This window comes from Grampus griseus (assembly GCF_964374135.1).
Source record: "Grampus griseus genome assembly, chromosome: 8".
NCBI classification, from domain to species: Eukaryota; Metazoa; Chordata; class Mammalia; order Artiodactyla; family Delphinidae; genus Grampus; species Grampus griseus.
Window position 1 is genome coordinate 97,390,432 of NC_139002.1, and position 13,553 is coordinate 97,403,984.

Below are 13,553 nucleotides of genomic sequence, written 5' to 3' on the forward strand. Positions count from 1 at the left end.
AAGTGAAAAGCGTGGGTAGGATTTAGGGAGGGAGGAGGGAGAGGGAAAGGCCGTCTAGGGAAAGTAAGCAGCCTGGAAAGAAGCCCCTCTTTCTCCAGTGAGGACCTAGGGGAACTGGGGAGTCAGTGGGCCTGGAGTTTGAGGAGTTTGGGGACTGGGAGAAGAGAGGGCCTCACAGGCCATGCACTGGATTTGGGTTTTTATCCTAAGATCATGGAACATTCCCCCACCCCCACCGTCTGTAAAGCTTCTTGGGAGAGACAAGGATAATGGAGCTGAAGTGGCCAAGCGGGCCTTCACGGTGTCTGCAGGGAAGAAGCAGTATCCGGGCCTAAGCCTCCAGCCCTCCTGGGGGCCACGGCTCTACACCAAGGGTGGGAGGAGGGACAGCGCCACCGGCAGGAGGTGTTATTGCCACTTCTTACTGGAAGCAGCTGCAGTGGCCTGGGAACTGTGGTTAGCGTCAGAGGGGCCTGTGTTTGAATTACAGCTCTTTTGCTTCTGCCTTGAGACCTGGTCAGGTTTCTGAACCTCCATGTTCGCGGTAAAGATATCCACCGATCTCACCTCATAGGATTAACGTGAGAAGAAAATGCAATGACAGATGTATGGCGCTGACCAAGTAAGGCCTTAACGAATACCGTGTTGCTGTAGTTGTTGCTGCTTCCCACACTCTCTGGATCCAGCTTCTCAGGCACCACAGGGCAGGTGGGATTGGGACCCCCTGGAGATGCAGGCCAGAGCCCAGGGAGAGCCATGACCTGGACACCCCATGCTGCTCTGAGGGCCTGAACTTGGAGGCAGCTTGTGAGGCACAGGGGTGCCTCCGACACAGTCCAGAAGAGGGGCAACCCTGAGGAAGTGTCACAGGAAACCCTGACACCACCTGGAGAAGGTGGCCAGGGTGTAGTTTCATCCTCACTCATGGCCCTGACTTTAAGACATAGTCCACAGAGGTGTCCCGGGATCCCAGACAGACTCGGAGACACGCTTCAGCTGCACCCATGAAAGACGCTGCTCACGTGACCTCCCAAAGGAAGTGCAGTCATGGAAGCATTCCTCCTGGCCCTGGCTTTGGCCTGGCTTCCCCCAAAAGTGGACTTGAAACAGGATAGCTAGCTCCCGCCTGAGAGCCTCTGCCCTGCCGGGCGCTGGCAGCACCTACTTCCTCTGAGCTATATTTTCATTTGCTATTTTGAGCCCTTCCATCACCTGAAACCAGCTAGAACACTTATTGGTAGCAGCTCACACTTATTTTGAGTGATTACTCGTATATAATAATACAATAGGCACAGTATATCACCATGTTGAGTCTTCACAAGAATCCCGTGAAAGAGGAACTATAATCATCCCCTCTTTACAGATAAGGAAACGGAAACTCCAGGAGAAAACATAACTCGCCCAAGAAAAGGTAACTTGGCCAGTCGGTTCTAGAGCTGGGATTTGATCCCAGGGCCGCTAACCCAGAACTGCACACACACAAAAAAAAACAGGTACAGCTCATGCCACTAGACCAGAGATACTGACCCTTAAGGGGGAATAGGAAGCTGGTAAGTCAGTAGGTTCGGACTGAAAGCTGTTTGCTTCCTTGGCACCCACTTAACTCCAGCCAGCCAGCCCATCCCAGCTGTTGGAAGTCAGCATGGGAGTGAGAGCACGGCCAGCCCCCTTGGGAGTAGCTCAGACCCTGCCAAGTGCTCTTTCTCCATTCCAGTCGCTGCCCTGGACTCCACCCTTCACATGGTTCTGCTCAGAGCCAACCTGAGCTAGAGTGCCTTTACTTGTCCCCGGAGTTCCTCTCTCTAGCCCTGAGGCCTGGCCGGCAGGGATTCCTCCATGATCCAGTGGATGTGCACAGACTCTCGTTGGCAGCAGCTTCCTGCTGGCTCCACTTCAAAGCAGGGGTGGCCTGTCTCCTGCAGGTGTCAGAGGCAGCCGGCAGGCCAGCAGGAGGCCTCTGGCAGGAAGGGGTTTTGAGCCAACTGCCGTCAACTGGAAAACAGCACACGTGGATGACCTGTCTTCAAGAAACTCCTCTTGAGCCCTCGGGGGCTGGTGACAAGTTTGAGTTCAGGGTGGAGCAGCTGTGGGTGGGTTGTAGGGCCTACAGCCTGGGGTTGGCCCTGTCACCAAAGGCAAAGACAGACCTGTAGCCCCGTGCCTGCCTTTTCCCACAGTTCTGCCAAGACTCCAATGCCAGATGCCCAGAACTTTTATGGGTCAGAGCATCAGTCTGGAGATGGACAATGCAGCATATGATGTTTCTAAAAGCACCTTTTTGTAAGTCTTTCAGACTTTTCTGCAGCGATGGTCCTCTGAACAGCAAACTTTCCCCCCAGCAGAACCCGCATTAACAGGAGAAGCTGTTAGTTCTGTCCACCCTTGGGATGACACTCTCTCAGGGCTAGAAGGAGCTCTTTCATACTTTCGGGAAGTATTCTGCTTGAATATCTCCAGCAACAAGCAGCTCACTCCCTCACAAAGCAGCCATAATCCCAGAGATGAGCATCTTCAAGTCTTCTAGAGCCAAACTCTAGACCCCTGTGACATCTCCCTCAGAGGCAGCCCTTCAAGAGTCGGGCCTCGGCCTCACTTCCTCCTTCATCTTCTCTTCCAGGCTAAAGGAGCTAAAGGCAGTCATCTGTCTGATATCCTGGTGTGCAGACTCCACCACTCTGACCTCCCTATTCCGTGACTCTAGTTTATTCCCCTTAAATGGACTGTCCAGAGCTGGATGTAGGATCCAGATGTCGCCTTGCCAGGGAAAGAGAAGAGGGAATACCGCAGCCTCTCGTAGTCATTTGTTCATGCTTTCCTTCATGCAACAAATACTTACCGAGTGCCTACTGTGTGCCCTGCACCACACTGGCGCTTGAGTCAGGCAGCGAACAGAGAGACAGAGGTGTAACTTGGTGGATCTTATAGTCCTGGGGCAAAGACAGACACGAACAGTGTGAGGGGGTCACAGAGAACTGTGGAAGCCAGAGCAGGGAGGCCTACCCTCGCCTTCCCAAAGGGGTGCTCTGTGGCTGCACCCCAAAGAGTGAGGCGGCATCAATCAGGTCGGTGAGGAGAAGGGCATGGGGGGCAGGAGGAAGGAAGAACTGAAGCATCTGTGTGGCTGGAACATCGTGAGGGACCCTGCCTGGGGCCTCCGATGAGTCTAGAAAGGTGAGCGGAGGCAGAGGGCAGGTCATGCAGGCTCATAAGCCAGGATAAGGATGGGAGACTTTGCTTTAAGGGCAATGGGAAGCCCAGGAAGGGTTTCAAACAGAGTTGTAAGATGGTCAAATTCACGTTTGGAAGATCCTTCTGACCACAGTATGGACACTCAATTAGAAGCAGGCAAGAGTGTTGCAGAAAACTGGGTAGGAGGTCGTTCCATTGTCCAGGAAGCAGAGGTGGAGGTGGGCGTTGGATGGGGGCTGTGGAAATGGAAAGAAGTAGACAGATGCAAGAGAAATGTCCAGAAGAGGACTGATAGGACTCGGTGACTGACTGATGTGGGGCAGGCAAGGAGGGGAGTTTCCAGGATGTCAGGAGGACTCCATTTTCTGGCTGAGCAGAGGAGCGTTGCTGTTAATGGCAGCTGAGATCCAATCGGCTTCTCGGGCAGCCAGTCTCATTGCTTGCAATCAAGAAAACCCCTCAGTCCCAGGCACAGGTGCTGCCGGGATCCCAGCCACCTGTCCCTCAGAAAGAAAGCCCCTGCTGCCCGTGTGCCTCCCCCAGCTAGCCTGCTGGTGCCTCCTGACCAATCTGAGTCTCAGCCCATCGGGGAGCAGGGGCCAAAACCAGAGCACACGCAGGGTCGCCCCGCTCCCACAGAGACCGCTGCCACCCTCTCAAGAGAGGGAGCTACCGTTCCTAGTCAAGAATGGCTACCCACAGAAAGCTGCAGCCGGGCCGGGGCTGGAAGGGCGGGCCCTGCTTGCAGCTGCCAGTCCTGGCTGCGGCTGGGAGAGGAAGATGCTTATGGCAATTGGCTGGAAGCCCTGGCGTGGCAGGGCCTGTCTCAGGAGCATGACGATCAGCAAGAATTACAACTTCTGGAATTAAACAGTGGTGATGATTGTGCAAGTCTGTGAATATACTAAAAACTACTGTACACTTTTGTGTGTGTGTGTGTGTGTGTGTGTGTGTGTGTGTGTGTGGTACGCGGGCCTCTCGCTGTTGTGGCCTCTCCCGTTGCGGAGCACAGGCTCCGGACACGCAGGCTCAGCGGCCATGGCTCACGGGCCCAGCCGCTCCGCGGCATGTGGGATCTTCCCGGACCGGGGCACGAACCCGCGTCCCCTGCATCGGCAGGCGGACTCTCAACCACTGCGCCACCAGGGAAGCCCCACTGTATACTTTTAAAGGGTGAATTTTATGGTATTTGAATTATATTGCAATACAGATCTTCCTCGAGTTTCAATGGGGTTATGTCCTGATAAACCTGTTGTAAGTTGAAAATATCAAAAGTCAAAAATGCGTTTTTACGCCTAACCTACCAAAGATCATAGCTTAGCCCAGCCTACCTTAAATGTGCTCAGAACACTTACATCAGCCTACAGTTGAACAAAATCATCTAACACAAAGCCTATTTTATAATAAAGTGTTGAATCTCTTATGTAATTGATTGAACACTGTACTGAAAGTGAGAAACAGAATGGTAGTCTGGTACAGAATGGCTGTCTGTGTCCACCCTGGTGACCGTGTAGCTGACCGGGAGCTGCCACCGCCCAGCATCACGAGGGAGTATGTCCTGCGCATCACTAGGCCAGGGAAAGATCAAGATTTAAAATTCAAAACATGGTTTCTACCAAATTCGTCTTGCTTTCACACCATTGTAAAGTCAAAAAACCTAAGTTGGGGCTTCCCTGGTGGCGCAGTGGTTGAGAGTCTGCCTGCCGATGCAGGAGACACGAGTTCGTGCCCCGGTCCGGGAAGATCCCACATGCCGCGGAGCAGCTGGGCCCGTGAGCCATGGCCGCTGAGCCTGTGCGTCCGGAGCCTGTGCTCCGCAACGGGAGAGGCCACAACAGTGAGAGGCCCGCGTACCGCAAAAAAAAAAACCTAAGTTGAACCATCGTAAGTCGGGGACCATCTGTATGAAATGAATGAATAAATAGGTAAAGAGAGAAATTGTAAATGGACGTAACTGCTATAAACAGGAGCACCAGGTCCCGGTTGATGAAAAACCAAGAGGAGCCATGCAACACCTTCAAAGGCTTTGGTTCCCTTCGTGGTTTCCTGCTTGGGGGTGTTCTCAGCCCGGCACTCTTCCCTAGCAATTAACTTCAGGCCATTCGGGTTCTCAGCTGTCCTGGGAGTGGGGCAGGAAGGAGACGTCACTGCCTTCTCTCCTCTGGGGCCTTTCCTTCCCTGTGAGCCTGGGAAGGAACGACTTGGAGGTGCTGGTGGCTCCTCCTCCCTGGGGCTCTGGGAGAGCTCACTCTTCCTCTGTAGTTTGGGTGTCTCTGTCACCCAGTCCCTACTACCTGCCCTCTCTCTACCTCTCTCTCCCGATCCAGATATCAGAATCTGGGCTTTGTGCCCCCTCTCTTCCCTTTCGCCTGCCTGAGGTTCTGAGAAACGGGGTAACTACTTAGCCAACGGCTCAACGCTTGGGCCCAGGAGCCTCTGCCGGAGAGACCAGGACGCCCTCCTGTGGCCGTTGGCAGCATTGCGTCCTCCCACTCTGGCCTTGAATTTTTTTCCAGCTGGAATTTTAATGTTGAATTCTGGTAGTTGAGGCAGCTTTTGTCTTCCCCAGGAGATACATGAGAAACAGTTAAGGCCCTAAGATATAGGTGAGAAGAAAAAAGATAAGTTAGGAAGCTAATAGACTAAGAATTAAAGTGCAAGTGTTCATATTCTGTATCTTTATTTTAAAAGAGGCAGTGAGACCTAGTAGAAAGTAAGTACATGACGTGTAGAGCAAATTCACCAGCTGTGCGACCTCAGCAAGCTGACTGCTCTGAGACTTAATCTCTTCACCTGTAAAATGGGAATAATCAACAAGACCTACCTCATAGGATTGTTGTGGGATAAATTTTAATTAATATAAGTAAAATACCTTATACCGTGCCTGCCATGAAGTAAGTACTCAGTCAATATGGCCTGTTTCTATCGTTACCATTATTACAACTGAAGACTAGAGGTAGGAACCATTGCTTTCTTCGGGGAGACCTGAAACCAGGGCAGCTGCCTGGCACAATTCCAGGGGCACTGCTCACATTATATTCTCTCTAAAGCCCCTTCCCCAGAGGTGAGCAATACCTGCTCTCTCTGGAGCTGATCCAGTTGCCAGTCTGGGGATTCTCGGACCCAGGGAGGTGGAGAGAGAATTAGAAAAATGCACGAGAGAGCAAAATAAAAGGTTTTTTGTTTTTAAAGGAAAGATAGGGCCCAGTCAAAAACAGATGGGGAGGTGGGGGCGGGTATTTCCCTGGTGGTCCAGTGGTTAGGACTCTGTGCTTCCACTGCTGGGGGTGCGGGTTCGATCCCTGGTCGGGGAGCTAAGATCCCATATGCCACACAGCACAGCCAAAACAAAAAACAACAAAGAAAAGAAACAGATGGGGGGCCCAGCTTCCCATCAGCAGGTGAGTTTGGCACCCTGCCTGGCACATGGATGGAGTCCAGCGAGTGCTAACTTCCTTCTCTTCCTGTCCTGTCCAGTGAGGCCCTGAGCAGAGTATGAACGTGGCCTTGGTCTGAGCCCTTTAGTGGTCACATGGTTTTCTTCCTGCGAGGTGAGCGCGCAGGCGGAGGGGTAGAGAGAGCAGACAGCAGGAGGTGGCCAGCTTGTGAGAGCGAACGGCGTGCGTGGAGGACCCGCAGCGCCGCAGGATGGGGTGTGTTCTTGGACCCTCTCAAGTGCAGACCCCAAGCGGTACCCTCTGCTCTTTGTGCCAGCTGTGTCCCAGCACGGAGGTGCCTGTAGCCGTTCTGAAGGCCCTTGGTAGCTTATTAAATCTCAGTGCCACTTGCCAAGACCCCTTTAAACCTCTTGGCTGTTCTTTTTGCCTTTTCTGATCAGCTGTATTTATTCTGAACTAAATGGTCCTCACTGCAGGACAGAAGTGTTTACTCTTAAGGGTATGAAAAGGGGTCTTGGCTGCGTTGCAGCTGCACCCCCTCTCCTTGTCAGCACCCACCCACGTCCCATCCTCCAGCTGGTGCCACAGACACTGAAGCGGGAGCCTGCCTCCCGCTTCAGTTCAGTTTGGTGACAGAGTCCAAACGATGGAGAAGTGGCGTGACCAGGAGGACCTTGTCTGGGGGAGCCCTCTCCCCAGTGTCTTGCTGTCCCAAGGGAGACTGGATCCCCAGGGACAGCTCGCTCGAATGCTCCCCCAGACACACACGTACACGCATCCTCTCATATTTTCTCTCTCTTCCCCCCTCAGGATTGTGCTCATGGACGACGCCATGGACTGCTTGATGTCTTTTTCAGATTTCCTTTTTGCCTTCCAGATCCAGTTTTACTACTCAGGTGAGAGTCTCCCAGGACCCCTGTGGCTCCTGTCAGGACCACGTGCCCTCTCCTACCCTGTTGCCCTTTCCATCGGTGTGCCCGGCGCGTGCACTTCTCCCCTCCTCCCTCCGTGGTGTGCTTCACAGCCGGTCACCCACCAGCAGGATGTCTAGTTCTTGCTGGTGGTCACAAGATTCAGTCTGCAGAGCCGACTCCCTCAGCCTCCTCAAGACATAGGAAACTGCAGTGCTTCCAGCCAGCAGCGCAACACATCAGTTTAAGTGATAATGACAGTAACAACAATACACACTATTGGAACAACACCCGACAAATTCACTGTCGAAAACTTACTGTGTGCCAGGCACAGCACTAAGCACCTTAATCCTTACAGCACCCCTGAGAGGTAGGTCCTTTAAGAGAGAAGCCGACAGAGGTAAAGCTGCCAGAGACACCGCGCTTCTGGGGGTGGAGCCCAGACCTGCAGAGGGCCCACTCCACAGCCAGTGCGCTCAGCCACTCTGCTGTGTCACTGTGATCGGGGGTCTCTCCCTGGGCCCTGACTCAGATATGTGAGCACACATTTTCCACCCACACAGCTTTCAATAAGCGCACGCCAGTCCTCTCTCACACTCCCACCCTGCTCCCCAGTGCTCACCAGCTGTGCCCTTAAATACCTTCTGGGCTCAGGTGGAATAAAAATAGATGAATGAACGCCAGTGCCCAGCAGCTCACACACAGCAACATCAAATGGAATGTTGGATTTAGAAACTGCTGGCTATATCCATAAACAAACTTGTTTAAAACAGGCTATTCCAGTAAACAGAAGGCTGTCCTTGGAGCCTGGACGTGGCCTTCCTGCCAACGGGTGGCCCCAGCCAGCCCTGGCCTCACTCAGGCGCCACATTCTGTTTTCCTGATGGCGGCCCAAGGGCCTGGTCAGGCAGGGGCTGGAGCCTGGGGTCTCACCACCTGCTCTTAGCAGCTCCAGGTGTCCATTTCCCATTTCTCTGAAGTTTCTTGGGCCCTAGAGAAGGTGCAGCCACGTGTGGAGACCCTCTTCCCTTGGCTGCCTGTCAGGGCTCTCCTCACAGTGGTCCCAGGGTGGGGCAGCAGCGGGGAGATGGGCCATAAGTCTCTGCTTACCTACGAGGGCTCAGCTACTAGCATTTGAAAACGAATTCAAATGTTTAATAAATGAGCAGCTTGCAAGCTTTCTCTCCCACACTGGTATTCCCACCTGCTTTCTTGAGTCAGAGAGGCGTGTGGCTCACAAGATGGGCTTACCAGCAGGACTGTGCACACGTTCACCGTTCAAAATTTTTTTTTTTTTTTTTTTTTTTTTTGCGGTACGCGGGCTTTTCACTGTTGTGGCCTCTCCCGTTGCGGAGCACAGGCTCAGGATGCGCAGGCTCAGTGGCCATGGCTCATGGGCCCAGCCGCTCCGCGGCATGTGGGATCTTCCCGGACCGGGGCACGAACCCGCGTCCCCTGCATCGGCAGGCGGACTCTCAACCACTGCGCCACCAGGGAAGCCCCTTTCAAAATTTTTCAGAAATATTTATAGCATTTTCTATGTGCCGGGCACAGTGCTAGGTGCTGGGACAGGAAGGCTGACAAGGCATGATCCAGGCCTTTATGCAAGATCTTCCATTCCAGCAAGGAGACAGAGTGAACAAGTAGTTACACAGAAAACCCCTCACTGGATAAGCACTACAGAGGAGTACAGGGTGCATGAAAGGATGTAACAGGGGGTCTCACCTGGTCTAGGAACAACTGCCAGAGGAGGGGACATTTGAGCTGAAACACATATTAGTGTCATCTCTCATGAGTGTAGTGGTCACATGAGGCCGAGGGCCCCTGCTCCCAGGACACTGTGCGCCGAGGACTGAGGCTGGTGTGGAGCTGAGCTAACACACAGAGAAGGGAGGGCACTGTGAGGGGACCAAGTGTGTCATCCCCGCCTGACCTGTGCCCCTCTACTCCTGTACCCAGAATTCCTGGAGAGCGTGGCTGCCATCTATCAGGACCTGCTGTCAGGCAAGAACCCCAATACGGTGATTGTGCCGACGTCATCCAGTGGGCAGCACCGCCAGCGGCCTACCTTGGGCGAGGCCAGCATGCTGGAGGGCGTGGAGGCGTCACTGTTCTACCAGTGCCTGGAGAACTTGTGTGACCGGCACAAGTACAGGTGAGAAATGGGCACGCAGACCCCACCTCAGCCCCAGGATTGCAGGCTCCTGGCCCAGAACAGATCTCCAGCAGGCTGTTCTGACTGGCCCAGGGCTTTTAGGCCCTTCATGGTCATAGTATAAATTAGAACAGTGCCATTTGCCCCCAGTCCAGGCTGTTGACTGAAAGTCTTCCCAGGTGGCTCACAGGAAGGATTGCTTTCACTTGGGCAAGAGCAGCTGTAGATGACCAACTTGGGCCCCTTCTCCTTGCCAGGAGATAGATTGGTCTTGACTTTTTAGAGAGAAGGAAAAAAATATTCACTGTGCGAGGAATTCACCCTACAGAAAGGGAGGGTTAAGCTGTCCTGTGTAGCACAAAGTCCCCTTGGGGACAGAGCAGCCAGTTTTGGTCTCCTCCAAGAGGAGGCCTTGCCCAGCGCCATTTCCCCGTTCCCCCACTCCCACCCCTGCCAGTGAAGCACCAGTTAGTGAACATGCCAGCCTTTCTGTTCACAGTCAAGGCCTTGCTTCTGGAGATCTGCTATACTCCCCGGGGTCTTAGGGCTCCCAGGGTAGGCAGATCCCTCGGTCTTGGCTTTGGGCATCCCCCTAAGCCTGAAGGTTTGGATGAAAAGATGGCACTCAGACTCACTAGTCTTTGCATTTGGCATCTGTATTCTCCCTTCTAGCTGCCCACCCCCAGCACTCGTCAAAGAGGTCCTAAGCAACGTTCAGAGACTGACCTTCTATGGATTCCTCGTGGCCCTCTCAAAGCATCATGGGATCAACCAAGCCCTAGGTAAGCCAGAGCTAGCTGTGGCCAGCCTCTCCTGCCCCTACAGTGTAAAGCCACATAGGAGCTGGCCCGTGTTGGTGGACAGAATCCCAAGGGGGAGGCAGCTTCACCATGTCTGCCTTGACTTCTCAGGGCCAGACTCTGAGGCCTAGGGAGCCAGAACATGCATAACACAAGATGTGCCCTCTGAGGCCTCTCACCCTCCCGTGGCCAGGGAGAGCCTTCCCCGCCCGAGGTCCTGCCCCAACATGAAGCAGCCTCTCCATGGCAGAGGCACGCCCAGCCCCTCCCATGGAACCCTCATTTCTGCTTTGGGGCGTGGCCTGCAGGTTGGGCAGACACAGGGCTATTTAATCAGTGGCTCTGGAGCTTATGTGTCAGAGGCACCTGAATCCCATCGGTAAACAGGGCAAAGGTGTGTCTGGGGAGACCTTTTTCCCATCTGGAAAAAAAATCTTATTAGTCTGAAAGGGAGTGGAAAAAAAGGGGGGCGGGGGGCGGAGAGAGGCCCGCACTGACCCAGTTTTTCCTGTCCATCGTTTTACTCTCACCGGTTGGCCTTCCCACCCACCCTCCTCTTCCCCCTCCCACACCTGCTGCCCTCCCAGGGGAGGGGCCACCAGGCTGTCATCGCCACAGAGCTTGAGAGGGGTTCTTATTATTAGTCTCTCTCCTCAAGAGATATCCAGGTGTGCTTGAGATCCCAGGTTCCTAAGTCTCAAAAGAAGACTTTTGCCAGTTGCAGGAATGGGGTCAAGAGAAGGAAATTGAACATTCGTTAAATGCCAGCCACAGCAGCCCAAGTGCTGGGCTAGACGCTTTAGATCTTACAGGACAGAGAGCCTGCTAGGGGCACAAACCTCAGCAGGACTGACTGAGGGTCCACTCAGGCACAGTGCACGGGTATGGGGCCCCCTCAGCTGAATGAGGTTGGTAGCCAAGGTCACCAACTGGAGGAGGAATACAAATGTGGCAAATAGGAGTCAGCAGTAAGGGGGCAGGGAGTGGGGAATTGGCTTAGGTTTTCTTTTACACTCCTAGGTAACTGACCCTCCCTTCCTGTCCACAAGTCAGCCACTAGGAAGAAAAAGGAAAAGCTAAGTAGCATGTGGGTCACAGCGTAGACTAACGTCATGCCTTCACTTTTTCTGGGTCCTTTAAGAAGGACAGTCATTCATTTAAGTTCCTTTACAGAGCACTAATGTCGGGCAAGTGGGAGATGGAAAGAAGTGTATGGTCTCTACCCTCACCTGCATCTCCAGTGTATGAAATAGAGACCTGAGGTCCCCCAGGTGCAGCCAGTTGTGGAGGGGTTGTCCTGTTCCCTTAGTCCTCCTCAAGGCACCCCCCCCGCCTCACAGACACAAAACAACAAGAGGGTTCCACCGGACCATAGTTTAAACACCACTTAGAACAAAAGGGGCCAGGAGGCATCATCTGAAAAAGTCAGGAATTGAACTAGAGCCAGATGGATAATTTTAAGCTTGAGGCTTTCTAGAGACTAGCACTGTTAGCAGCCACATCTTGCTTCTGACCACCAGTGAAGCTCTTTTCTCTAACAATTTGCTGTTAAAATCTATCTGCAAACTTCAGCTTTACCTTCCCTCCCACTGTTAACTGCTCCAAAGAGCATCCTAGACCCTCTCCTCTCACCTTTCCCCAGTATCCAAAAATTACTTCCCTTGGTTTATAACTGAGGAAACCAGCTCAGAGATTTGTGGCAGAGAAGGGACAAGCTCCCCTCCCCGCGGCTTCTGGCCACGGAGAGGAGAGTTTGATCTGATCCTGACCCCGCCTTCTCTTCTCACCCTGGGACCCTCCCTGGAGAGGCTGAGGCAGCGTTTTTGACCATTCTGTCTCCAAAGTGGGGTCACTCTGATTTAGAGGCACAAAACTAGATAGCTTATGGTCTTTGGGGCCTGGGCTGTATCCTGTGTCTCTGGCTCCTTTTCAGCTCAGTAACTGGGGCCTCAGGAAAGGACCAAACCCTCAATACCTGCTCACAACCCACCATCCAGTCTTGGAAGGAGATCGTCCTGTTTGTGCAATGACCTTGAGGTTTGGGGATGTCTCGTAGCTATGACTGGGAAGGGTAGGCAGTGGGCTTCACTAAATTTTTCCAGCAGTACCTAGGACTTACTGCCCCCCTAGCAGACCTCTTAAACTTCTGTTCCCCAAAGCTTTTAGATCAGCTCTCCCAGGGTTGGCAGAATAGGCAGACATGAAGGTGAGGGGCACATAGGCATCTGCTGGGCACGGGGCTGTGTGACTGCAGCCCGGGTGAAGGATCCTCAGATTAAGCTCTGTGCCCCCAATTATTTCCTAGGAGCTTTGCCTGACAAAGGGGACCTGATGCACGACCCAGCTCTGGATGAGGAACTAGAACGGCTGTAAGTGTCAGGTGGGAAGATGCTGCCCCCTTGTGGGGACAAAACCTCAGTCAGACGCGGTAATGCCCCGTCATGGGTCACACAGCACTTGTCCATCGGTTGGGGAGGGGTTTGGGGGCCAGCAGAGGCCTGAGGGATCCTCTCTGAGTCCTTTGGGAATACAGCCCATGGTTTCATCCACATGCAAGAGTGAGTGCGGAGGTCCTGGTCTCCGGACAGGAGGCACCTCGCTGCCCTCTGGGCTTCTTCCCTTCTTCAGGCTGGCGCAGATCCCAGGCCTGGTCAACTCGGTCACTGCCGGTCCAGAGGCCAGCAGCCTGCCTGCCCGGACCCCTCCCCGGGTTGGCTCCCCCTGGAGACCCCTGCATCACGCCCGCAAAGTGGATGCAGAGAGCGACGGCTCCACCGAAGAAACAGATGAGTCCGAGACTTGAGGAGTCTGAAGGGTCCTGTCTACAACGCCCAGTACCCAGCTCCCCGCCCCCCCCTCCCCTCCAGCCCTTGGGACTCCCGGCCACCTCCTCTCCCACCCCCGTGCCATGCTGCCCTCTGCTGGTGAAAAGGCCAAATAACGGCCCCAGCCCAGAGACCTGCCAGAGGGGTTCTAATGATCAGCCAAGCTAAGCAGTGACCCTAGCAAGTTAACAGCCTGCTCTCCTGGCTCTGCCAGCCTTTCATCGGGCCCCCAAGCTGACAGCAGATTGAGCTGAGGCCACCAGAAAGGTGACTTG

At 53.8% G+C, this 13,553-nt stretch overlaps 1 protein-coding gene across 1 annotated transcript in view; it reads left to right on the forward strand.

Moving 5' to 3' along the window:
• CSTPP1 (centriolar satellite-associated tubulin polyglutamylase complex regulator 1) overlaps positions 1-13,256 on the forward strand; it is a gene marked incomplete at its 3' end in the record, with an annotated part of 185,564 nt that extends 172,308 nt beyond the window's left edge. Inside the window, exons 5-9 of the mRNA XM_082660053.1 lie at positions 7,398-7,483; positions 9,458-9,653; positions 10,326-10,435; positions 12,759-12,822; positions 13,082-13,256. Coding sequence (XP_082516179.1) covers positions 7,398-7,483; positions 9,458-9,653; positions 10,326-10,435; positions 12,759-12,822; positions 13,082-13,256 — 631 coding nt within the window. The remainder of the gene's footprint in view (positions 1-7,397; positions 7,484-9,457; positions 9,654-10,325; positions 10,436-12,758; positions 12,823-13,081) is intronic.
• Between the last annotated feature and the right edge of the window lie 297 nt (positions 13,257-13,553).